The sequence below is a fragment of the Suillus bovinus genome, assembly GCF_016758785.1.
Source record: "Suillus bovinus strain UH-Sbo-P2 chromosome Unknown EDB93scaffold_8, whole genome shotgun sequence".
Lineage (NCBI taxonomy): Eukaryota > Fungi > Basidiomycota > Agaricomycetes > Boletales > Suillaceae > Suillus > Suillus bovinus.
The window spans coordinates 296,566-320,379 of NW_024542064.1; the positions used below are offsets into that span (position 1 = coordinate 296,566).

At 47.8% G+C, this 23,814-nt stretch overlaps 12 protein-coding genes and 1 non-coding gene across 13 annotated transcripts; 8 read left to right on the forward strand and 5 right to left on the reverse strand.

The window, feature by feature from the left end:
• Positions 1-3: 3 nt before the first annotated feature.
• EDB93DRAFT_1125698 (ribosomal protein L18e/L15P) lies at positions 4-955 on the reverse strand. The gene is made up of 5 exons (XM_041448723.1): positions 873-955; positions 576-703; positions 301-519; positions 198-251; positions 4-145 (listed from the first exon to the last, which is right to left on the reverse strand). The coding sequence occupies exons 2-5, from the start codon at positions 698-700 to the stop codon at positions 100-102; spliced, it is 444 nt and encodes a 147-aa protein (XP_041311137.1). The 5' UTR covers positions 701-703; positions 873-955; the 3' UTR covers positions 4-99.
• On the forward strand, positions 956-1,975 carry EDB93DRAFT_1125707 (DNA-directed RNA polymerase). The gene is made up of 5 exons (XM_041448724.1): positions 956-1,029; positions 1,176-1,275; positions 1,345-1,402; positions 1,455-1,544; positions 1,603-1,975. Exons 3-5 carry the CDS (start codon positions 1,350-1,352, stop codon positions 1,886-1,888), a joined length of 429 nt encoding a protein of 142 aa, XP_041311138.1. The 5' UTR covers positions 956-1,029; positions 1,176-1,275; positions 1,345-1,349; the 3' UTR covers positions 1,889-1,975.
• A 21-nt stretch (positions 1,976-1,996) lies between these two features.
• On the reverse strand, positions 1,997-4,176 carry EDB93DRAFT_1125709 (P-loop containing nucleoside triphosphate hydrolase protein). Its single transcript, XM_041448725.1, has 7 exons — positions 3,729-4,176; positions 3,355-3,515; positions 3,199-3,301; positions 3,014-3,127; positions 2,784-2,960; positions 2,650-2,730; positions 1,997-2,591 (listed from the first exon to the last, which is right to left on the reverse strand). Exons 1-7 carry the CDS (start codon positions 3,895-3,897, stop codon positions 2,107-2,109), a joined length of 1,290 nt encoding a protein of 429 aa, XP_041311139.1. The 5' UTR covers positions 3,898-4,176; the 3' UTR covers positions 1,997-2,106.
• A 684-nt stretch (positions 4,177-4,860) lies between these two features.
• On the reverse strand, positions 4,861-5,616 carry EDB93DRAFT_1101230 (uncharacterized protein; the record flags this gene model as incomplete). The annotated part of the gene is made up of 1 exon (XM_041447085.1): positions 4,861-5,616. One exon carries the CDS (start codon positions 5,614-5,616, stop codon positions 4,861-4,863), a length of 756 nt encoding a protein of 251 aa, XP_041311140.1.
• A 2,394-nt stretch (positions 5,617-8,010) lies between these two features.
• Positions 8,011-9,043, reverse strand: EDB93DRAFT_1125721 (uncharacterized protein). The gene is made up of 4 exons (XM_041448726.1): positions 8,702-9,043; positions 8,489-8,642; positions 8,249-8,426; positions 8,011-8,190 (listed from the first exon to the last, which is right to left on the reverse strand). The coding sequence occupies exons 1-4, from the start codon at positions 8,885-8,887 to the stop codon at positions 8,019-8,021; spliced, it is 690 nt and encodes a 229-aa protein (XP_041311141.1). The 5' UTR covers positions 8,888-9,043; the 3' UTR covers positions 8,011-8,018.
• Positions 9,044-9,100: 57 nt separating this feature from the next.
• EDB93DRAFT_1125724 (uncharacterized protein) lies at positions 9,101-11,364 on the forward strand. The gene is given in 5 exon segments (XM_041448727.1): positions 9,101-9,459; positions 9,479-9,616; positions 9,717-9,816; positions 9,866-10,672; positions 10,734-11,364. The coding sequence occupies 5 exon segments, from the start codon at positions 9,220-9,222 to the stop codon at positions 11,237-11,239; spliced, it is 1,791 nt and encodes a 596-aa protein (XP_041311142.1). The 5' UTR covers positions 9,101-9,219; the 3' UTR covers positions 11,240-11,364.
• A 172-nt stretch (positions 11,365-11,536) lies between these two features.
• Positions 11,537-12,445, forward strand: EDB93DRAFT_1125727 (uncharacterized protein). The gene is made up of 5 exons (XM_041448728.1): positions 11,537-11,654; positions 11,703-11,820; positions 11,871-11,931; positions 11,990-12,110; positions 12,164-12,445. The coding sequence occupies exons 1-5, from the start codon at positions 11,626-11,628 to the stop codon at positions 12,279-12,281; spliced, it is 447 nt and encodes a 148-aa protein (XP_041311143.1). The 5' UTR covers positions 11,537-11,625; the 3' UTR covers positions 12,282-12,445.
• On the forward strand, positions 12,401-12,473 carry EDB93DRAFT_t30. The gene has a single exon. It is a non-coding gene; the product is annotated as a tRNA-Thr (tRNA).
• Positions 12,474-12,492: 19 nt separating this feature from the next.
• On the forward strand, positions 12,493-15,096 carry EDB93DRAFT_1125730 (6-phosphofructo-2-kinase-domain-containing protein). Its single transcript, XM_041448729.1, has 10 exons — positions 12,493-12,907; positions 12,965-13,150; positions 13,204-13,271; positions 13,320-13,436; positions 13,498-13,521; positions 13,573-13,593; positions 13,645-13,707; positions 13,760-13,915; positions 13,972-14,344; positions 14,412-15,096. The coding sequence occupies exons 1-10, from the start codon at positions 12,682-12,684 to the stop codon at positions 14,822-14,824; spliced, it is 1,647 nt and encodes a 548-aa protein (XP_041311144.1). The 5' UTR covers positions 12,493-12,681; the 3' UTR covers positions 14,825-15,096.
• On the forward strand, positions 15,046-15,857 carry EDB93DRAFT_1125732 (uncharacterized protein). Its single transcript, XM_041448730.1, has 2 exons — positions 15,046-15,290; positions 15,341-15,857. The coding sequence occupies exons 1-2, from the start codon at positions 15,106-15,108 to the stop codon at positions 15,846-15,848; spliced, it is 693 nt and encodes a 230-aa protein (XP_041311145.1). The 5' UTR covers positions 15,046-15,105; the 3' UTR covers positions 15,849-15,857.
• A 1,489-nt stretch (positions 15,858-17,346) lies between these two features.
• Positions 17,347-19,289, forward strand: EDB93DRAFT_1079203 (uncharacterized protein; the record flags this gene model as incomplete). The annotated part of the gene is made up of 7 exons (XM_041445440.1): positions 17,347-17,787; positions 17,869-18,390; positions 18,445-18,490; positions 18,538-18,902; positions 18,965-19,029; positions 19,086-19,116; positions 19,170-19,289. The coding sequence occupies 7 exons, from the start codon at positions 17,347-17,349 to the stop codon at positions 19,287-19,289; spliced, it is 1,590 nt and encodes a 529-aa protein (XP_041311146.1).
• Positions 19,290-19,595: 306 nt separating this feature from the next.
• On the forward strand, positions 19,596-21,124 carry EDB93DRAFT_868539 (uncharacterized protein). Its single transcript, XM_041457758.1, has 2 exons — positions 19,596-19,665; positions 19,720-21,124. Exon 2 carries the CDS (start codon positions 19,820-19,822, stop codon positions 21,041-21,043), a length of 1,224 nt encoding a protein of 407 aa, XP_041311147.1. The 5' UTR covers positions 19,596-19,665; positions 19,720-19,819; the 3' UTR covers positions 21,044-21,124.
• A 585-nt stretch (positions 21,125-21,709) lies between these two features.
• Positions 21,710-23,653, reverse strand: EDB93DRAFT_1238701 (major facilitator superfamily domain-containing protein; the record flags this gene model as incomplete). The annotated part of the gene is made up of 13 exons (XM_041451553.1): positions 21,710-21,819; positions 21,941-21,972; positions 22,021-22,078; positions 22,129-22,321; positions 22,383-22,479; positions 22,538-22,890; positions 22,944-23,028; positions 23,080-23,157; positions 23,228-23,276; positions 23,332-23,360; positions 23,409-23,435; positions 23,496-23,529; positions 23,605-23,653. 13 exons carry the CDS (start codon positions 23,651-23,653, stop codon positions 21,710-21,712), a joined length of 1,194 nt encoding a protein of 397 aa, XP_041311148.1.
• Between the last annotated feature and the right edge of the window lie 161 nt (positions 23,654-23,814).

Genomic DNA, 23,814 nt, shown 5'->3' on the forward strand with positions numbered 1-23,814 from the left:
ATGTTTCAGGCATGGACAGTCTTATTGCAGCATGTCATAAGTATCATGGTGTGTGATAGGTAAAAGAAAAAAAACAATGACGATGGGACTCGGAGTCTATTATGCCACTAGCGACACAACACCACCAGCCTCCTTAATTTTAGCTCTGTGCACAGCGTGAGTATACTCTCAGGAATAAGAGGATCTATTCAACATACTCTGCTTTCTGCGAAACAAAACGTGCCTTAACGATAAAAGGAAGTTTGGGCAGTCTGTTTCAAAGTTAGAATGCATACGAGATGAAAGTAGATCACAACTTACTGTCCATTCCCAAGCACCTTTCCGTAGCCATGTTGGAGGGTGTCAATGACAGGAACAATCTCAGAGTCCTCCGTTAACCCTTGCTTTTCCGCTTCGGGTACAAGTGTCCATAGTTTATCAACGTTAATGATAGGCCGCCAATGTGCGTTGCGGGTCAAGTGGTAGTGGCGCATACCGACTTTACCAAAGTAACCAGGATGGTACTTATCAAAGTTGGTGCTGAGAGTGATCAAGTTTAATTCGCTGCAAAGAGCTTGATACCAAATCAAACACACCGGTGGTGGTGCTGACCACCAGCGAGACCGCGACCTCCGGGATGTTTACGGTGCTTTCCAACACGACCGTGACCAGCCGAGACGTGGCCACGGTGCTTGCGAGTCTTCGAGAGGTGGGTCGGCATTTTCTGCAAAACCAAGCATCTGATATCAATAATCTGATGCATCCAAGTCGGGCCCCATCCATCCAGCAGCAGGATAACATCTTTCAACATCACAACACCTCCATTCGACAGCTCCGATAGCGTATAATCTCCTGCTGGATAAACGGGGCGTAGTAAACGAGCATGAACTGACCTTGAGGCGCGAGTGTTGATGTCGTGACCTTGCTACTAAGTTTCTCGATGCAGAACTGTCGGCAGTTGTAGCGGAGTTTTAAAAGTCGGCTTTGCGCCAAACCCCTACCTGTAGCACCTCCACTGACTACAATCTTTTCATTGTAGCATATCCTGAGGTGAGTTTCATCATCAATTAGCACATAAATGATGGCATTAGGAGGAGGTTTTCTGAGAATTTTTTCCGTGAACACAATTTGTTTTTCTGATACTTTTTGTTTGTTATTATATGCCTGTTTCGAGGTTCTGACAACTCCTGGCGCAGATCTTTTCTGGCAAAGACAGTGATAGTAGGTGCGAGCATAGGAGAAAAAGCGGGGCTTTACGTGATAATTGACATCGCGTACTGTGTTGAATTGAACGATGTTTGTGACCACCGTGTCCCTTCCTCGCCATTGTGAGCTCATACAGGTCTCCATGGTACTCATTTACAGCAGTTATGAACGCGCCAAACAGATTTGAGCTCTTTGTCCTCGAAGATGGCGAGAAACCGTGCGTTTCTGCAATTGCATCTTAAAGTAGACGCTTGACAGATGGGTCACAGCGTCGAAGTCACAGAAGACACCAAAATACCCAATGCAGCCACTTTCAAGATAGTGAAGCAAGACCACACGTTGAGTAACATGATTCGCGCGTACGTCTCTACTAAGCACCCGTGTTCTACCTCCTGGAGTGTGTGAATCGTCTTCCAGACAAGTTCTTTCGATGCCTCAAGTGCTCTTTGCCGGATACAAAGTTCCTCATCCATTGCATCCCTATTTCCTGTTGAAAATACAGACGGATGGGACCATGACGCCGCAAGCTGTCCTCGAGCAAGCCTGCACTAAGCTCATCGCCACAATATCCTCACTCGAGGCAAAGTTCAAGCGAGAGTTCTCTTTCAAGACGACTGAGGGTAATGTGCCAGAGGACCCATATGGCACGACGGGCGCAGGTGCGCAGAGCTGGGGAACGGGAAAGGATTATCTGGACTTCTAGGAATACACATACTTGTCACGCTGTGGTTGTACATGTAGATAATATCACCATTGTATGCCCATTTTTGCGTTCCGGACCACCGGATCACCGCGGCAACGTGTCTACCAGTGAGATTTCACAGGGCGCATTAGATGCGTTGTCATTGCGCGCAGCTAAATGCAATATATGGCTACAAATAAACCGCTAATGCAGGGTGCCGTAGAAAACACCGTGGATAATTATGCAGTTTTACGTGCAGCAAACTTCGCTTTGGATTTTGCAGCACGCATGGACTGCTTCTCCTGCCAGCTACGTTTCCTCTCTTGGGTTGTACTAATCCCGACTCCTGACCGCTCGTCCTCGCTCGCTGCCCTCATCGATTCATCTATGCACTCTTCCATTTTTAACTGCACCGCCGATTCAAAATCTCCGCCGGTAGAATCCATAGACGCGTCCACCGTCCATTCGAAATCGAAACCCCATCCACGTCGCAGTAACGGTGCACGGGCTCCATCCGACCCCGTCGGAAGATTTTCTGGGACAGAAGCAGATACAAGACCGCCCTCGTTTCGCCACCATTCTACGAACCACTTTGCTGCTCTCATAGTATCCTTCTCGCCCCCTCGTAACAACATATTAAGCCGTATGGCAAGTTGCTCCAAAAAATCTCCGGCATCTGTAAATGGACGTGAACCAGGCGGGAGGACTGTCAAATATGCTGGCGCTATATATCTATTGTGTGAGAACCACAAGGCAGTGATAGTACAGCAGAGCAGACGCACAAACAGGATTTAACACGTTCAGTCTATACAGCAAGTATGCAACAAGCGCTTCGATGTCGTATAAACTCTCTTTGATGCCGGCTGCGGTGAAATATATTTCAGCCCAAGTGTAGCAGTGATAAAATCCATTTTACCTATGAGAGCAAGCTTGACACCTCGCTCTGCACCTCGATTACCTCTCCCAAGAAATGGTAACATTACACCAGGCGAGTCGTATGAATATACGAGCGGGTCTTCTGAGAGCTTAAGGCGGGTCGAGATAGCGCGTGTATGACCAGGCTGTGCAGATGTCTGTAGTGCCTTTGGCGTCCCTGCGGGCATGTGCTTAACTCATTTTTGGGGGCAATGAATGATTTAAACTCACGACCCGGAATACCCATATGACGAAGGGAATTCAACAATGTTGATTTGCCAACATTAGGCATGCCAACCACCAGGACATTCATCTCAGTTGCGTGAGGGTTCCTCTTTGCTATATCTACATTTGTTTTCAGTTCCATTATGCCAAGAAAAAACATGGTAGACATGTCGAGGAAATCAGCGACATACTTACGAGCATCTCGCTCAGGGATCTTATGTCTCGTGGTTTGTTACAAGAAGCAAAATGCACCGTTTGATCAGGAAATTTTGCCTTCATGGCTTTCTTAAAGGGCTACATTAAGGGGGAATGAGGCAGCATGATGAACAGAGGAGGCAAGGAATTACCTCAACACCCCATTCAGGGACGAAGTCGCGCTTGTTTAAGACCACGATGCGCTCGCAAATTGGGCCACCATATCCTAGGGACAAAATCCTAGATGTAGTGGAGGAAAGGGGAGTGACGTGGGTGTGATGTCCCCGCTCGGCCCTCCATTTGTTGATAGCACCTGTCAAAAATAGAATGTCAGGGCCGAAAAATGTGACCGTTGTAAAATAGCCTGACTCCAGAACGGAACAAGAATGAAGGAGAATAGTCACATAGGTGACAGCGGAAGCAATTATAGGGTGGAACTGGAGCTAGACCAAGATGATGGTTTTCTTTCTCAAAACGGCTACGCACCGGGAGCGAATAATGGGCAGACCGGAGGAGATAGGCTTACCTTCTAAGTTATTGTTAATGCTAGTAAGAGGCAGACGGGAGTCTCTGAGCTCCAGGACAACATCTGTACGGGACAGTAGCGCAGGAAGCTGCTTCGTAAATCGGTTCATGTGTCCAGGGAACCATGATGGTGGGGATGGCAATGCAGGAAATGACATGGCATACATCATAGTAAGCTAGTCGTTGATTAGATAGAAGACTGTGAATTCGTTCGGTAGCGAAACGGGTTGATGCGGCTTCCGACCAAAGTTTGGTCCGGGAAAACGGAGAGAAATGGGCCCCGCTCCAACCTGAAACAAGTGAAATGCAGGACAAACAAGATCCGTGATGCCTATAATAAGAGCTAATTTATTGAACCAACTGTCGTGATCTTCTGGTTGTGTGGTGTTGGTTTGTGACAAAGGATTACTGAGGTAGTACATCATACACTACATACTAGAATGAGCATGGATTTGTGTTTGGCTTTGTTGAATTCTAAAGCCTCCGGCATCTCGGCACGATCAATCACTATGACTCGTGAGCGCAAATATAGACGAAACTTCAGCGATCGTAGGGAGACCCGGTTTGAACCGGACAGGGCATCGGCGTTCCTTGCAGAGTCGCATCTGTTCAAGCGGTGGATATTAATCTGCCCATAAGCTGTGTACTATAAAAGCACAATTCCACGTTACTAGGAATTTCGTTCATCGGCCGATATCAAAATCGGTCACCATACATACACATATTTAGCAAAGAGGACTGAGAAAGGCTGGTAGATAAAGAAAGCCGACACTTTGACACCCGACGAAGTAAGGGGAGACGACAAGATTTGATGTTAAAACCAGGGGTACAACAAATACAGAACTAAAACAAAAATTGATGTGTGCATATACTGTAGCTGTAGTTATTGAGATGAGCGAGATAGAGGTGTAGGAAATAAGTTGACCAGAGGGAATATGATGACGGGAGTATTCCAAAGGGGGTAAGTTTCAGTTCGGACGAATTTCGTCCGACTCGTGGGCTGGTATGTGTGTGATTCCAAAGGGCATCGCGATGAGAGGGGCGGGGATATGGTGCTATGTGTAAGGAGCTGTAAAACGTCCATCAGATCATATTTTACAGCGGCAGGGAAGGCGGTGAAAATACCAGACCATTTATACCCAACCATCCTTTCCAACACCTATTGCGTCGAAACTTTTGCCACTGCGCGTGCGTCTCTCCTGTAGCACCGGAACTGCATCTAGATTGATGAGCTTCTCGGACGGCGGTGGCGAACCCTCCACCCAACCCTTCCAGCCCTTCTTCACTGCGATTCTTTTCTTTCGTGGTTGTGGAGCGCTTCTATAATGAATCAAGGTCTCAGAATCGGGATAGTCATCCGCGGGTGTGCGAGGGCGCTTTGATGATGTACGGGATGTAGCCGAAGAAATTGAAGGTCCGGGGGTAGACTGTGGGGAAGACGCCATTGGGGGCGGTGTAACGGATACAGAGCGCTGCATGGTCGCAATGTGTATAGTTGGTCGGTGACTCGTCCCGCGGGCGCGCCAGAAAGAGGAGGGCTGCACGACGGGGGCACTGATTGATTGGATAGGTACGATGGGCGCAGGGGGAGGTGCAGTGGCACTCTCCACTTTGATAGATTTCTCTGGAACCTTGGATATGGTTTTTGTCCTTTGTTTTTCCTTCAGACGTTCCCTTCTCTCTTTCTTTTTTGTTCTACGCGTCTCTTCCTCTTTCTCCACTTCTTTGTAAGGTGCCACGCCGTTGAGTAGGCTAGTCAGCACATCCCGAGGAGGTCGAAGATCGAAATCGCCAGCGAGGACACTAGTAGCGGTGCGGCGTTGCCGCTTATGAGCCAGAAACATTGGTTGGTGGTGAGGCACCAAACGAATTGTTGTTGAGAGGGGCATGGAGTAGGGGGAGGTATAAAAGAAAAGCGCAGTGGAGTCGTGTTTTAAAGTAATTCTCATTGCTTGTTGTACACTTACGGCAAAAGGATAAGCACCCACAAACAAATCATCGTTGATTCTTCCACACCACAACCATATCAATCACGGAACCTTCCACGCTTCCTTGGAAGTCCCTAGAAAAAATGATCATTCTGTACGATCCTGGTCACTGGCCTGCGCCAGGTCAGTGATCCAAACAAAAGATCTAAATCATTTCCCCTCTTGAGCTTGACCAAACAGCCTGATGTGGCAGCTGCTGTGCAGCCTCGCACGTTTTTGGTCCAACGCTGATATGGTCTGGGAACATTCCAGGAACTGCGCTCCCGCCTTGTTTCTAATCTTGCTCTATTGTGAACTTAGTAAGATTGGTCACAATACTCTTATCCATCGCAATCAAATGAAATTAACATTCCCTGGATGTTGCTGATTTTTCTAACAGACTCCACAGCATCTTGATTCTTGATAGTGGTCCATGGCCAGTAAAAATATCCCTGCGGCTTGCCGCACCGGGGACTCACCGTTTATTCAAGTCCCGAAGAACAAAGAAGGTCTTCCAGATCCCGAGTCTCTCCCGCGCATCTTCCACGACAAACGGATGGGCCTCATGGCGTTATTGCGGCATGCCGTGGCTATCGAGCGCGCCTTTTAATTGAATCATTAAGACGGTCGATAATTTACGCACTAGCTCTAGATCTGTCCTACTTCGTAGGTTTCAGTAGGTCTTCTTTACCACCGTAAATCACGCACTAACACACGCCTATGGCGCGTGGTTGGAGAATCCATCACTCCGCGACGATGTGTTTCCCTATGGGGCACAACGAGGCCTAATACCTAAGTATCTCTCTTTGTTCGTCATAGTGGAGCAGGTACACGTGAATGAACGTAGACTTTCATTTTGGAGAACGTAAGTCGCTTCAGTCATATTCACTAAATTCAATAGACAGTTCCTGGAAGACGCCAATCACAGCCTCGAGGCTAGCGTGTGGCTGTCATGTTGTAGAAGAATTGGGAACACAATGGTGCAGGTCAAATCTTTTATTAAAAAAACAAGTACTGTTCACTCTCGTAGGTGATACCCTGCAAAACAACATGCTTTTTTCAGTAGTTTGATTAAGCCCCTCCCTGCGGCCAATCAAGCAGGAAATTTATGCGACAGATATCACTAGTCCTTGGTCTGTTAAACCCTTAAAAAACTCTTAGCGATGATAAAGGACATTGAACGGTTGAGTCACAAGACAACACCCGGCTCACCTTTTATTTGTCCCTGCCTTGATTTCGACAGAACGTTATTGGCCCCAGAATATGCGAGTTGTTGCATAACGACCGCTCCGGGTTGTAACACTTCGAGACAACGTGATGCGTTCTCGTCACGAGTCTCGACCGCTTTTGCACTTAACTCTTCTTTATCGACATCCACTGACGTTTCTTGACAGATTACGAATTGATTCGAGTTTAGGGGCGATGGCGATAATACGGCGGGATAGAAACACATCCCCGCTCGTTGCTTCTTGGTGCCCGGCGCTGCCAGCAAAATGCCGGACGTTGTTACCGAGTACGCTCCCATTCATCTTTGGATTACAATATTTGTCCGAGTACAGACCCAGTAAAGATCTCGGTTTCAATGTAGTACTGCTTCCTTAATTTTTTGATTACACACATCACTATCCAGGGATGCGTCCCCTTGGCTCACATGAGTCTTCTCAGGGCAGATGTCTGCGTGTTGGAAAGGCGACATCTGGCTGCGCTGTGGCTGGGTTTTTGTTACTTTGTAAGTACCGCAGTGTATTGTATTTTAACGGGACCTTCCGGTATGCTGTGCGAAGACACATTAATATTACTTCTAGGTAACACATGGGGCGCGACATAACCTCCCATCAGGAAACCCGATAGCGGATGCTGTGAGCTCCGAGGGGGTTTAACCTTTACGGGAAACACAGATCATGGTCTTCACCACTTTCACGAAGGAATATACAAATGGGTTAACTTCAAATACGTACGTCAAAACAAGTGCAACCACCTTCCCGATGTGTGTATTTAGACCGCAAGTCGTAAAATCCAACAAAACTGAGGTAGGAAAAGGCTAGGAGGTCCGTAGTGTAGGATCTCTCGAAGTTCTTTTCCACACAGGTGCACAGGACAGGTAGAGCCATGGCCGGACAGGATTGTTGATCTAAATGGGTGTCTAATATTTCAAACAGGTTTGCTCACAAAAATTGGACGTCAGGAGGACACCAATTAAATTATCTCGTTATAGTCCTATTCTCAAACGAATGACGTGTTGTACAATATAGGTGGATGAATCGGCGATATGCTCGCCCAGACTTCCCAGGGGAAGACGTATGAACTACTGTCACCGCTCTTCTTTATGCAGCGGCAGCTCTATATTCCTCCATATCCTGGTCCAGTTCAGCAAGTGACTTTTTGGAAAAATTTGACTTATTTATGCGTCGTGGGCCTTTCTTGCGGCGCCTCGACACGGCTTTTGTTCCAGCAGTCTGAACAGTGCGGGGTGATACCACAAGTTTTCGAGGGGGGCTGGAAAATCAGATTCGGTCAGTAAATTTAAGAAAACAGTTAACAAAAGATATCTTACACGGGCGAAACGTTTGTGTTCAGTACTTGGTTCTGAGGAGTAAGGGGGCCACTATTAGGAGTATCCGCGAATTTCTCGATGCGTCCTAGCAGCGAAGGAACTACAGACATAGGTGTAGATCGTGTAGATCCTACGGCATCATCCGAATCAACAATTATTTCGATCTTTATTGGACGTCCTAGGCACAAAACCCACATAAACGGGCCGAATGGAGAAGAAGAGCGAGTTTAAATAGCTTACTGCCGTCGATGAGTTTACCATCATATTTCTCACGAGCTGCGGCTGCATCTCCTGGGTGCTGAAACGTTATGACCGCCATCCCTTTCGAGCGCCCTTGTGTGTTGTATATCACAAAACACTCTTTCAAAGGACCTATGGTCTTCTTGAACAGTTCCTATGAACAGTGGCTTGTGGTCCTGTGCCTTTCAGGTGGACATTGGGATAACCACGCACTTCGACTTCTGTTTCTCCAACATCTACAGGGAGCCTACTGAGCAAAATCTTGCTTCCTTGTTCTTTCTGTTTGGCCTTGCTGTCCCGCCATGCAGGTGGCACATTTCCAGCTTGGTTTCCAAGAAGATTCCGCTTTGCGCCATGGTAAGAAGTAATACGCGCTTGAGGACGGTCTCGTGCAGACATAGTGTTCAAAAACTTAGTGATAAGTTGATAGCAAACTAGGTGGAGGCGACTTGAAGGTCAGTCGCGTCGACAAAGAACGCGAGTCGTCAATAAAATGTATTACATAATGCTGTATATGGAGGGGTTAGCGTAGCACGACAATAGACTTGATGGGGGGTCGTCAATGTGTGATTGAAAGATTAGATTTTCCGTTTTTTATTCGTCTTCCTCCCAGCTAGCTGAGGGTCCCTGGAAATTGACAACGCTGTTCCTAAATTTGCCGTTTTCTTGCTTTCCCTTCTGTGACAGCGGACGATCCTGAAAACCCTTTGGTTTTTGGTATAGACTGGAAAATGGACTCAAGTCGCGGCCAAGAAAGCAACTTGAACCTCCAAAAGGACTTCTTGTCCTTTCTGTTTCCGGAATCTTCCTCCGACCAACAACGAGGCCATGACTCTCAGCAGAACGAAGCTATGAACACAGCTGCTGTGCACGGTCAACGTTCGAATTCCGGGATGCTCAACTTTACCGGAACCGCCAACTCCCCTCCTTTCAATCAACAATTAGATCTCATGGACTATGAGCAATCTCATGTCCATGCAGGGCATGGAGAGCATGCCACTTCCGGCCTTGCCCAGTTCCACGAGCCTTACACCGCAAGTCATTTTTGAACAACAGTACAAGCTTACTCAGCTGCACCAGCTGCAGCAGCTTCAAAATCAAATTCAGAATCAAATTTTTCAGCAGCAGGTGAGTTAGCACCCCTACTCCGTCACGCTCTCCTACCTTGTCTGGCGCAAATGCACAACAGTGTGATTTGAACATCGTACTGAAGTATGATCTCTATTAGCTTGCCCTTATCAGTGGGCAGTCAACTGTGAATACGCATGATACCAGCGTCGAGCCCGCAAGGGATCAGATAGCATCGTTTAGTGGCCTTCCGACTCCAGGTGAGATTCCTTTGGTTTACCTTCGAATTGATCCTCATCGCCATCGTAGTCTCTTCTACGGAGCTCCGCCCTTTGCCTAACCCGGAGTTCCTCAGCCGTATTGGCTCACAATACCCCAATCCTCAGGACGTGTACTCATCTCATCCGCTTGACCCTGTTTCCCTTCCCTCTCCCCATGATGCTTCCCTCTCCCCGCAATATCTTCGCGATACGCGCCATCCAGGTTCTAGCTCTGCACCTGCAAACATAGTCTTTCATCACACAAGCCCTGCCATGCCGCCTCCAGACCTTGATATTGACATTTCTCCGTTGACCAGCCCCTGGCTTGAGGCATACCATCACCAACGTCCCCCAAATAAGCGCACAATATCACCAAGTGCAGAAGATGCGGCGCGTGCGGTACGAAAGCGGGGACCTCCCACGACTTCTCCGGCGTCAACAGTGAAGCAGTCTATAAGGTATGCCAAGAGCGCGACAAATACCCCTCTTCTGCGCTCTACAAGGTCCCGCAGGGATAGCATTATCATGGAGACGGACTCGCCGTCACCTGTTGACTTGTCGATGCCGCCTCCCGCACCCCCGGGACCTCGCCAATCCCCTCCCAATTCTTCGGTACCAAGCAATTATGAAGCGACATCGCCAATAACTCCGGTCACTCCCGCAAGCATAATGAATCTTGGCCGTCTGGGTATTAGCAGTAGCCTCACTACTACTACATCACCTACATCTCAAAAAGCTGATAGAGCGAAAGAACCCGCTAGGGCGAGGATAGCGCCTGATAGCAGTGCACCAACCAAAGGATTCAAGAAGGGCGCATTGCCGCTCATCAGTCCTGGACCTAAGCCGATTTTACCCGGTGCGCTATTGTTCCAAATAATATTGAAATGTTTGGTGTGAACTCCTGTTTGTATTAACAGCTGGTATGCCATCATCTGTAAATGCAGGTTCTTCTGCACAATCACCTCCTATTCCTAATCGCAAGTCGCACAAGGACGCCGAACAAAAACGTCGTGATTCTCTGAAGACTGCATATGACGATTTGCGCGTTTTGCTCCCACCAGTTCCGCTACCTTCTGATGAAAACTTCCCTGATGAACCGATCCTTCCGGGAGCTTTACCACCCAGAGGCCCACCAAAAGCTGGTGGGGATGGTCCAAATAAAGGTGTCAGCAAGCTGCAGCTGCTCAGATGCGGGAACGAATTTATTCGAACGCTCAAGGGTCGGGTAGAGCGTCGAGATAGTGAAATCGAGAATCTGAGGAGAGAGGTGCTGAGACTGCGTGTCATTGCTGGCGATGCAGCTGGAGGGGAGCATATAGATCTAGAACAGGATCTCGATGCTGTTGAAGCTTATTCGACTTTCCGCCATTCATCACTGGGTGCCGTTGCGGAGGGGGATGATGCGGACGATGCCGAAGAGTGAAGGGCAGGCTGCTGTTCTATGCTAACTACTTCTCCTACCAAAACATGTATATTATTCTTGATAAACAAAAGGTGTAATTGAGTGGACTACCGGCCGGTCAAACTACTCATAAGTCAGGTGTGTAGCCTATCCTTTGATGGGGGGAATATAATCCTTTTGCAGATAGGCTACGAGAGTCTGGAGACTATTTCTTTGATCGGTGACCTTGTTAAAGGTGATTGACCGCGAAAATCCTTCGGAAAGACCCGCCTCAGTCGTGGGTTTGTAACTTTGAACCATGCGGGCACACCAAGATAAGCCAACCCTGAGCTGCTTACATAACGAACTTCAATTACCTTGTCAGTGGTAGTCATTAAATCCCACTAATTGTCACTCTCAGATTCATCATGTCTGCGCACACTGCACGTAGCCCGCTGTAAGTCAAGCTTCATTATATCAATATGATGTGCCTAAAATTCACTAGATCTGCTATATTCCTGCTGCATATCGCGTTGGAGGCACCGCTGGCCCTCCAGGCGTTCTGGTCCCCACAGAGTCTCCCCTTTCTGCAGATGAACAACACCACGCTAGTCATGTTGAAGGTTCGCTTATTACAAGATTCATGACGCGTATAACTGTTGACATCGCCCAGCTGTATGCCGCGTTGGTCACTGGATCCTGCATTACCGCTTTCCTGGCATATCCTTTACCAGGTATTGGCATCTGCACGCTGCTTCAAGAGATATGAGGCGAATGACGTTTTCCCACCAGAATTTCTTCCCGGAAAGCGTGCACTCGCAATTGGATTCTGCGTTTACCACAGCGTAGTGTCAACGATTTTGTTTCAGACTCCAAGGTTCATTCCTCACACCCTAGGTCCCTTCTTTGAGTCGTGCGTGTTCTTTTACCTGTCGTCCTATGGTGATTCCAATGACCACCTTTTAGCGTGAATCTTACACCTGAGGTCGTGTGGGGTACATTTCACGGTGTGCTGGGACTTGGGATGGTGGTGTGGTGGCAAGCAACGCTACAGTATGCAGCAGTAGCGAGAGGAGCGCAGTAAGCTCTGACATGGAATGGATAACTGACTTCATTCGTGTATACTTGTCTGTCTAGTACCTATAGTGTAGTGTCGGATTGAGTCAAGTGGATATGACTACATGGGCGCGATACAGAAGTGTATCCCGTTTAGCTCAGTTGGTAGAGCGCGTCACTAGTAATGACGAGGTCAGTCGTTCAAGTCGGCTAATGGGAAATCCTCAGCTGAGCATTGTCACGAATTTGCCATAGCTGCGTCCCTTTTTGACACACTTTTCCACCAGAATGCTTGTAATCTAGTTGCCGTGGGAGATAAGATAAGTGGTTGCGTAAACGTGTAACGACCCTTTCTTTGTGGTGTACCAGTGCAAATCCACATCAGGCGAGGTACACATATCCAACCAAAGTAATTGAAGCATCCCAGCATGGCGGCACCCCTCTACACAACAGCTTCAGGCTTGCTGTTTCATGCTGGAAAGATTCTCATTTTAACAGTTGGCTTACCCGCTCGTGGCAAAACACACATTTCTCGTGCACTCGAACGTTATCTCAGATGGATGGGCGTAAAGACTCAGGTCGTATCCCTGGGTGACTATCGACGGAAGACCCTTGGTGGTGCCAAAAAACTGCCCCCGGATTACTTCACGTTAGGTGCGCTGCGCATATATCCAATCTTCTGAGTCCTGTATGAATTGCCACCGGCAACAGGTGAGAAGAGTCCAGAGACCATGGCATTGCGCAAGATGGTGTCGGATGGCTGCGAAAAGCTCATCGAGGACTTCTTTGTGGCCGGTGGACAGGTCGTGATTTATGATGCCAATAATGGATCCAGAACTACGCGGCAGGCCTTGGCAGAGAAGTACGACAAGCAGGGAATTCATGTGATCATCCTTGGTATGTCTCAACATGTCCGTCAAGCAACAATCGCTTATTTAACTTCGGTGTAGAGTCTGTGTGCGATAACGAAGAGATTATAGAGACTAATATCCGGAACGTCAAGATATCCTCTCCCGATGTGAGTTCCCTTCCCTTCCTGCTTACATTTTTGTTGAATTTGGTGTAGTATCGCGGCTGGGATCCAGATAAGGCAGTAGAAGATTACTATGGACGAATTCGTGATCGCGAAAAGTCGTATGAGACGGTCGAAGAAACAACATGGCCATTTATCCGTATAATAAATGTGCGTACTATGTATATGAATCTTCTTTCGTCGTTTGACTTACCCGCACGGCTAAAATTAGGTAGGCGAGAAGATCATGGTCAACGTACGTCCTGACGCACTTTTATTTTGGTTGACTTAATTAATCCCCGCACAGAACATTCGTGGTTATTTGCAGGTGGGTGAAGATCCAAAGTCGTTGTTTCAATATGACTGATCCCATGAGCAGTCGCGAATCGTTTTCTTTCTCATGAATATCCACAATAGACCCCGCGTGATTTACTTTGCTCGGGTGGGTATCAAAGTATCACATAACTGTCACTTGATTCATAATATCCTGACAGTCCGGACAATCACTGATTGAACACTCTTACAAAGCCGATTCGGACCTTTCTCCTGCGGGGTGGGAATACTCTGAGCGGTTGAAAGATTTCATGGTCGAGCGACGTGCCAAATCGCTCGAGCAGTGTGGGTTCGACCCTGATGGTAGACGCCTAGTCGTGCGTGGCCTTCGATATCTATTTCACGGATTGATTTTCAGACAGAGACTCGCTAGATATGGACCTCAACTCGGCGTCGTGCCCACCACACCGCTTGGCCATTCCTGAGCCCGACACGTTCCACTTCAATTCCGCAGCAACTCCCTCTTGTTACCTCTCATCTCACTGTGCCACCTCAGTCTGCGGTCGCACGGAATGTGGTAACCACCGACGAAGCTGGGGAGCTGACAGAAACAAAGGTCACCGCTAGCTCGCCTTTGAAAGTCAAAGTGATCGAGAAAACGCAGATGTGCGAGATCAACCCTGGGGTCTGGGACGGCCTTACTCCCGATCAAGCGAGAAAGTTCTACCCCGAGGAGTGGGCAAGATTCGTCAAGGATCCATACGCGTTCCGCGCTCCCAGAGCTGAGAGCTATCACGATTTATCTGGTAATACTACTTCCTCTTGTATATATATCTGCGCTATCTTTGTTCTGAAAATCTGTTTTGGGTTTAGTTCGCCTGGAACCCATCTTGATTGAATTGGAACGTGAAAAGGAAGACCTCCTGATTATCGGACACTCTTCTGTCATTCGTTGTCTTCTCGCGTATCTAATCGGGTTGCCTGCGAGCGAGATACCTGCAATTGAAATTGCGAGAGGGGACTTGTTGGAAGTTGTTCCGACTTCCTATGGAGTGCACAGCCAAGCTTTCCACTTCTGGGATGGTCCTGGTCGACGGGGTGATATCGACGGGGATGGCGACCACGAGGAGGAAGGGGTTGGATTGTCAAGAAGAGATGAGACAAACTTTTACGAGAATTATGCGGAGGACACGAAAGGAAAAAAGAGAATGACCACTGTGGATCTAGGGTTCCTTACCCCTAGCATACGAGAAGGCAGCGAAGAGGTTCTGGCAGATGGAAGCTGACTCGCACCTTAACAGTTTTAGGAGTCGTATACTGCATCAAATGGATATTGTTCCAGGCTTGCATTGATATGTTCGAATGATGTCGAGCACCTCCTAACTGGAATACTAGCTGCGCATTTCATTTACTTACCGTACTTGATCTTCTCTGCAGGGAATACAGGGGAATTAAACCACGAGTCAACTGGCTGTTATGGAATGAATTGAAGGAAGTCGACGCTAATAGTTTCCTCTTGTAGCCAGAACTTTATCCGAATATCAATTGCTCACGTTGATCAGACTCCATGAGGATCTATTTTATGAAACCACGTCCAGACCACATTGTAGAAATTCCTTTTCGAAAAATATATCCACCACGTACCGTTCAGTTACAGAATGTGGTGAATGACCTCCACACGCGCGATATCTGGGCATTCAACATCTTGCCACATTCCCTCTCAAACCCAAAAACCGGACGCGTATCATGGGAGTAAGCAAGATATATTTGATATAGAAACCGCTCCCTCATATTTTTCGAAGCTCGATCTTGGGTCCCTGTATAACAGGAGGCCACACGCCGTTATCTGTAATAGGTCTTTCAGGCCACTGGGCCCTGCTCAGCGGGATGCAGGCAGGAGATGACATCTCCCAGTTACCCTGGGTGGGTGTCATTGCCTGCGAGCATCCCCAGGCGCCTTGGCCTGACACCAACAGGGAAAACTGCTATCGTCGTTTGATATCAATTTGCCAGCGCAAGACACGAGACACGGGTGAAAGACTCGATTTCCTGATATCTTCGCATGGGTCGAAGTTTAAAGCATTCTGGGTGAACTACGAAGGGGAGGAAGTTCATCTGGAGCAGATTGGAAACCCATATGTTCCAAAGGGAGTTAGGTATGCCCCGATGGACGTTGTGGACGATGATAGATTCCTTGGCTTTGTGATTAGAAACTTGAAGGTGGTGTCTGCTATCCACAATTTCTTACCTGGGCTGGTCCCAGCTTGTTCTACCCCGACACAAGACGCTACCCAAGCTCCTATTAAATAGGTCTCGCACATGAGTACTCTCTCAATGACAAGCATTTGTACACTGGCAGCACATGGGTACCTCCGTCCCCGATAAGGACCCACCTCGTTCTCCCACTGAGTGTTCCTTAAGCGCTACGGACAGCAGGAAAAATACTGGCACAGTGGGCGCACGCGAGACTGACTACGATTGTGTCAATCTTAGATAGTAAACTCGGACTACCCTTCGCGACTTGCACTCAATCTGCATACCTGGCACAGTTTGTCCATCACAATATTGCGGTGTATGCCCACTGACCAACTTTGGTATCTTTTCATGTGTAGGGCGCAGTGCAAAGAAGTCATCTTGATCCGAGCATACCGCGGACACATACACTGCGATCCACTCTGGAAGCCCCAAGCCACCCTTGGGATTGAAGAAATATGATTGGTAAGGCAAAGTCAATATAATCTCCTCGTAGGTTTTTCCAATCTAGGGTTTCTCCGTAAACTGGACAAGCCAATTACTAGAGGGTAGGCCAATCGCGTGAGGATATAAACAGCTGGAGCGGTTTTGGCAATAACTTGAAAAAGAAGCGGTACTTGGCTGGGGAGTGCCTTTGATTAATCTTATCCGTGGCGTTCCTCATACTGAAAGAGATGGCTTTGGGTAGAAGCTGTTGGCGCAACCTTATTCGCAGATTGGAAGTGCTTGAATCGCCGAGTAATGGAAAGGTGGCAGGTATTATGACTCGTAGTTCCATTTATCCAAGCAATTGGAAATTTGGAATGCAGCGCGGAACAGAACAAAAGCACATGCATACTATGAGCCGCCTGTATGCAAGATCTTTCCTCCAAGTTGATCGCAACACACTTGTTCGCGACATCCAGGGTCGATGCAACCTACAACCGACTCAGTTAATACTACGGGGTCAATCATGGGAAACTCACCAGCGAACGTAACACTGTCATTTATTGTCAGCATAACGCGCTTGTGGGTTGATAAAGTCTCAGTAGGACTTGATAAGCAACACTGAGGTTAAGTATCAAATGTGAAGGTGTCCAACCAGACAAAAACCGACACCGATAGAGATGACAGCTTCTCCCGGGCCGGAACTTGGTAAAGCATGTCTTGTCTCGTGCTCGGACGTATCGCGCGTCTGTGCTCCAATAGACGTTGTGGTTGAATCTGGTATCCACTTACCTGACGCTGCCCCACTTCTACCCGAACGCAAATAGCCACATGGTCTCCACGTGTTCATTCCATGGTATCGCGTAGCGTCATTGTATGATCTTCTCATACTTGAGTTGAGTTTTCGCTATAGCTCGTCAACAAATGATGCTTGCTGCAGAGGCCCAGGGAAGCATGGTTACGCGTCGAGCAGTAAGAAGGCGTTGGGATAGCTAGCGTGTAGGATGGTAGGGCTAGCACTAAGTAGTAAGCAGAGCTTGAACATTTAATTGTCAATTTGAGTGGATTAATGGTCGCAAGGACCCACGCTCTGGGTGGGGAAACTTTACATAAATTGACCTGAACGACCATGTCCGGTTCCCGCCCGCTACGTACACCTAGTCTTCCACCTGCAGTACGCTACCGTCCACGTCCAGCGCATGGCCTTATTACACCACGCGCGCCAGCACCTCGACGCACCTCTATTTCGGGGCTCGCCACTACCGGTCAGAAAGCTCAACGTTCTTCCAAGACAACACAAAAGCTTGTCCTTCTACCCTCTGCACCACAAACAAAACCTCTACCAACAGCTGTTTCCGATGATATCCTCGGCTACGAGACAGATACCGGCGTAATTCGTGAATACAAGTCAGCTGGCGAGCGTATGAGCAAGGAACAGAGAAAGCGAGCAGGGTACAAGAGAATCACAGCATATTGTATTGCTGAAGAACTGAGGATGAAGTTACTCGCGAGCTTTTTGAAGAGGGAGCATAATGTCACACCAAGAGTATTTGACGAGGCGATGTACGTTGTGAGTCTCGTGTTCTTCATTTACTTGTTCATCATTGTTCCTGACCTACATCATGTAATTTTGCCCTAACTGGTATCATAGATGTATCACCTGCCGCTCCTTCCTGGATATGGGCCTAACACCAACGTCCGTTCCTCCGCAGCTCCTATCACGGAAGCCAAGTCTCTCCAGAGACGCCTTGCTGAAGCTGAGGAAAATGGTTATCAAGGTTCATACTTTATCCCTCAGGAAGACGTACCACGGACTTCGGACGGATACATGACGTCTGGATCCCATACGGAATCTCACCGACCCCCACCTCGTCCTGATGTGGAATCTGAGGCCGAAGGGGAAATGGACTATGCTGAAGAGGGTGAGGGCGAATGGCATGGTGCAAACGAGGGAAGTCAGGAATTCAAAGCAGAGGACGAGAGACATGAGCAAGTTGAGGTAAAAGAAGAAGACCGTATCGCAGAAGTGGTCTTCTTTGCTTATGGCGTTGCTGTTTTCTTTGGACTTGACGAAGGGCAAGAACGGGCTATTGTCGAGGACATCAGTAACGCAGGCATTTTGAAACGACCAATGAAAGAAGATGATTGGGAGATCGAGGAATGTCATTTTGCGGTATGTCATTATCCTGTGATCTCTGCTGCTCCTCATCTGACGTTGTCTGTCTAGCATGACCCAACGATTTCATACCCTCGCATATACCATGATTTCTTTAGTGCGTTTTTCAAACCGTGTCTTGTGAGCTCCACTAAAACATCGTAGCTTTCAAATCACCTTCCCATCTGCTCAAACTGTCCGTTGCGCATGCCCTTGCCCAGTCTACGCTCCTCGCACACTACGAGTCTGTCGCCTCTTCCGTGCTTTCATCCCCTAGTACCGTATCGATACCACGGCAGCTCGCATTTTCTGGTGCCATCAATCTCAAGCGACGTGATGCGATGAGGCTCACAGGCAAGCTGTTCAAGCTCAGACGTGATGTAAATCTCGTGAGCAATGTCTTGGACGTTCCAGAGTTGTTCTGGAGCGAGGCAAGTTTGGGAGGGCTGTATGAAGCTGTACGAGAATACATGGAAATCGATGAACGCGTACAAGTACTGAACGAGAAACTCGGAATGGCGAGCGAATTTGTGGGTGTTTCATTGCAGTTGGACTTGAGAAGCAACTGATGGTTTTTCGTTTCTGTTTGCAGCTCGATGCTATACATGATCACTTAAACAACAATGCAATGGAACGGATAACGTGGATAGTTATTTGGTGAGATCTACTACTGTGTTAAAGTTGAATTACTCGTTCTCACCGGTTCCTCGAAGGCTGATTGTGGTCGCGCTCATAGTGGAGTTGGTGAGTTGTTTGCACTTTAATCTGTGAAAAAAATGATTATGACTATACTACAGGGCGAGGTGGTCGCGCGGCTAGTCTTCCATGCAACAATGGGCGAAGATAAGGCGGACCGCATAGTATTGCGGGGAGGAGGCGCCCTCAGAGCCCTTTTCAAGATTGCGTCACAACGATAGGTCAATAGGTGGTCATGGTATTATTGCGCTGATCTCTGCAAGACTCATCATATGAAGATATACTTGGGTCATTCATTGGAACGGCATATAGCAACGATTTTGTAATTTCAATCTATAGCAATATCTCGCTAGACTTCAATATCACTCGGATTTTTTACATTTACATTTCCCGCTCATTGCAGCTCTCAGCTTCTCACACACGCCCTCTTAATACTCAAGCGCCGTCACAGGGAAGTGTCTAGGTCGAATTTTTCACGATGGTACTGTGCCACCGAGAGTATTTGGCTTTATTTGTGCACGCACATATATACTTACGCTCGGTGACACTTGACAAAGCCCCTGAGGAATACTTAGCAACTTGGTAGATTCAGGAGAGGTAAGTCTGTGCTTGATTTCTGTCCTCATCTCATTAGGATTTTACTGTTACCAGTTGTCAATGTCAAAATGACACGCTGCTCCTTTCATTCGCTTCCCCAGAGACTGTGTGCAGCATCCTCAAGATCGTACTTGAAAGTACGGTCGAAGATGACATGACGGAGACCCCCGAAAACATGAACAAGGTGCTGGCAAGGAGCTTGCCGTTCCCTCATAACATGGCATTGGTGTGCAAACACTGGCGAAACATTGTATCCTCTACGCCGGAGCTGTGGACTCGGATATTTTGGGCACCATTCCTGGATGACCAATGGGTTAATCTCCAGCTGGAGAAGACGGGGAGTTACCCAGTCCATTTTATAATCAACGTCAAGGGAGCTCTAAGCAGACGTTTTCCCTTATCCCTCATTTCATCGCATCTTCAACGACTCAAGAGCCTCACAATAACTGGCGTCCTCGATGAATACAGAGATTCCGGAATGTTATTGGGATGTGCGCCTCAGCTCGATCGTTTACGATTGACAGATATCAGAGCTTTTGGTTGTTTCGCTTACCCGGTATCGCGTTTGAAACTGGAGTGTCCCACCCTTAGGTCCCTTTACGTCGACAAGAATACTATGGCTTATTACCTTCCTCACGAATGGCTGAAGAATAACATGCAACATATTGAAGTATTGACCATTTACGGCGGCTCCCCGATCAATAGACCGACATCCATGGCGATTTCTCAAACCTTGGAGGCAATGCCGCTGCGAATACCTTGCCTCATTCTCGACGACCTGCAGTTTTACGTCGCCTATGCTGGAGCCTACAGCATCACAATCCGGGCAGACAAAGTCATTCTACGTACATGCATCGGAGACGTTTTGACTGCGTTCGATGGTGATTGTCAAACCATCGTTCTCCGGGATTGCGATTCTATCCATGAACTTCGTTGCCTATCGTTACCCCCCTCAAATTCGTTGGAGTTGGATGGGTGCGCTGCTACACGTGGCTTGCGATGGGTGTCAAAAACACGCCCGTGGAATGGTGATACTGTGACCATCACGAACAGCCACCCTTCCTGCATCAAGATCATCCTGTATTTCCTCGGTGCACCTTTCGCTCGCCGTAATTGCTCACTGTGGCCCCGTGTCACCACGCTCAGACTCGTAGCGAAGGGTGATTTCGTTATAGAGTTACCCTTGATGATACTGAAGGAAATGGTCAGCAGCCGCCAGAGGCAAGCTGGAGGGCAAGAGAATTCAGGGAAGGACGGCGAGGAGCTGGAAGACACTGTGCGTCCGCTTAGGGTCCTTCATGTGCATGGGGCACAACCTCTTCGATCCGAAGAGGAAATGTGGTTCAAGAAACAGGTGAGGGACTTCGTGTGGAATTAGAAAAGGAGCGAATGAAAGACAAGGGAAAGAGACTATCGCAGCAAGCAGTTAAGAAGCAAAATATGCGTGGATTGGTTCAGGGAGGTGTACTACTAGTAGTCCCTACAATCCTCTATGTCATACGGAATCCGTACTGAATGTAAACTAAAACACATGTAGTTTAAGTTGTATACTTGAGACTTGATATCTACTTTCATCGTGTCTTATCGTAATGTGTCTCATCTCCACTCAGAAACATTGATATCGTAGCTTTATCATCCTCACGTACGCGAACGTATGTTCATACCATACAACTCCATTTTACAACCACTCCTAGTCGTTTCAGTATGTGGAATCAAATCATGCGCCATCCGGATACAAGCGCAAGCTAAAAAAAAAACACCACTTCTATTGGCTATTCATACCATAACTCTTCCTTCTCAAGTGTGCTATTCCTCAGGACAGCGCGCAGAGCACCGCGTCTTAACGTTATTTGTTGCGGTATATAAATCTAGAAATTCTATCGCATACATACAACGCGAATGGCTTTACATACACTTTGGGGTGACGCAATCAGACACCAGCTTCCTTGGAGGAAACACTTGAAGCCTTTTGACGCATCTTCAAGACGACTTGCATGGACACGAACATGATAAAGCCGCCAGTGGCGACGCTCTAGAAAGCGTATTAGCCAAAAACCAAAAGCACAGCTTGACATAGTTCACTCACCCCAGCAAAGACAGCAGCCTTCCACCAGATGTAATGCGATGTCAGAAAAGCCCCACAGATCGGTGCACCTGAGCTGAGCTTGAGTGATTGCCGACAAAACATAAATGGCGCACCGCACCCGTGAGTGATCCAATGCCTGTGAATACGTGTCAAGATTCAGTGTGTTACCAAATACAGACCCAGACTTACTAGCTATTGCAAACGCTATTCCCATTCGTGCGCTTGAGCGATGTCAGAGAAATTTACAGGCGGTGTGGTACAGCGGTTACCCAGTATGTGAGAGTTCAGGAGTCAGATACGATATCAGTGGACCCATGATTGCTGCAACTGGGGTAGACACTTGGTAAATGTCAGAAGAACATCGTGAATCTACGCACCTCCTCCGGAAAAAAACCCATAGCTTACAGCTATCACAGCCACACTGGCCACCGAGTGCAAGCCAATCATTGCAAATAGTACAGCAGATGATATTAATGAAGAGCCAATGACTGTGTTTGGGATGCCCACGTAGGAAGAGACAACACCTGCGATAACTTTTCCGATGAAAGAACCAGAATTGAGGATTGTGAGCTGTCAGGGTGATAAGTAGGATAAGTGGTTTTGGATTATTCAAGTAGTTTTCGACACGCACTGAATAAAACGAAAATCCTTGGTCTAGACCATGCAAGGTGGAATCTAACTGGAGGTAAAAGACTTCAAAGAAGTATCCGAATTCGAAAGCAGCCATCCTAAGCGGTGGAAGCCAAGTTTAATGTCATACCACCGACTATTGTAAAGCTTACGCACGCTACACAAGCACAGATGTAAGCACCATCTCTCGACGAGTTTTGCAAGATGCGGGTGTACCTAACGGCCTTTGGTTGCGATGGAAGCCTTGTTCGCATCAGGAGGTTTGCGATGAAAAGTAGACCAGCATTCAGCGCCGCACTTGCACGGACACCGTCCGCAAAGCCGAGCCCCCCATTGATAAGATTGTTGAGCACGATGGGGTGCAAGATTGCACCCAGTGACCCCCCCGCAACGACAATTCCCATCGCAACAGCTCTGCGTCGCTGGAAGTGTTGCGATATCACGGCGACGGAAGGAACATTCGTAAGGCCTATTGCGATACCGAAACCGACACCTTGGGAAAGGAATATCTACATGCGCAATATGGTCAATGAAGCGGCGCACTAACAAAGAGGAAACTTGCTTGATAATAACCATCTGGTTTCGCTAGGGACAATATAAAAAGGAAGAGGCATTGAAGGAGACAGCCGATTTTCATCAGAGGGTAACTGAGAACGTATGATCAGGGACGGCTCTATACAAACTTCAGGCGCACATACAATGCGCCTCGGTCGATCATCCATCCTGACAGGACACCACCTGATATTATCAAGAGCACATTAACACTTCCTATCCAGCTATATCGTGGGAGAGGTGAGAAACAATACCAGCCAAGAAATGGTCTAAGTAGATCTAGAGCTTACTGACGCGATTGCAGCTGGTGTGGAATTGGTTAGGTATGTTTGAGTGTAGAAATCTGCATATCATGGTTGTCAGTTAACCCACGTGAGATGATCCATAAATATGCTTGCCCTGGAAGACACCGTAAGCGTTGGCATATCTGGAACGCGTTAGAAGTTTGAGCCCATAAATGCGAAGTCGAATTTACCCCAAACCACAAAACTGGATTAATGAACTTACCGGTCGCGGTCGAAAGTGAGTATGCAGTGATCGATAGGTCGACAGAAGCACTTACGCGCCCAACACCGTGCCCCAAGCAGTAAAACCGCCTTCTGGAAAATCAAGCACATCCGAGGGGTCGACAAGGCTGGTATTTCCAGCGTTTTTGACTGGTTTCGAGATACTTTCGAGAGGCTGCTTTGCAGTTTCATCACTGTGAAAATTTGTGGACATGGAGACCAAATGAGCGACGGATAGGGCATACATACTATTGGCGTTTAAATATGAAGTCGACTCAGTGCAACCAGCTGGATACTATCCCTTACGCTCTATTCGTGACGGTCCACAATTTCGTGATTTTTGTCTGCAGCACTCAACTTCAATGTAATTACTTA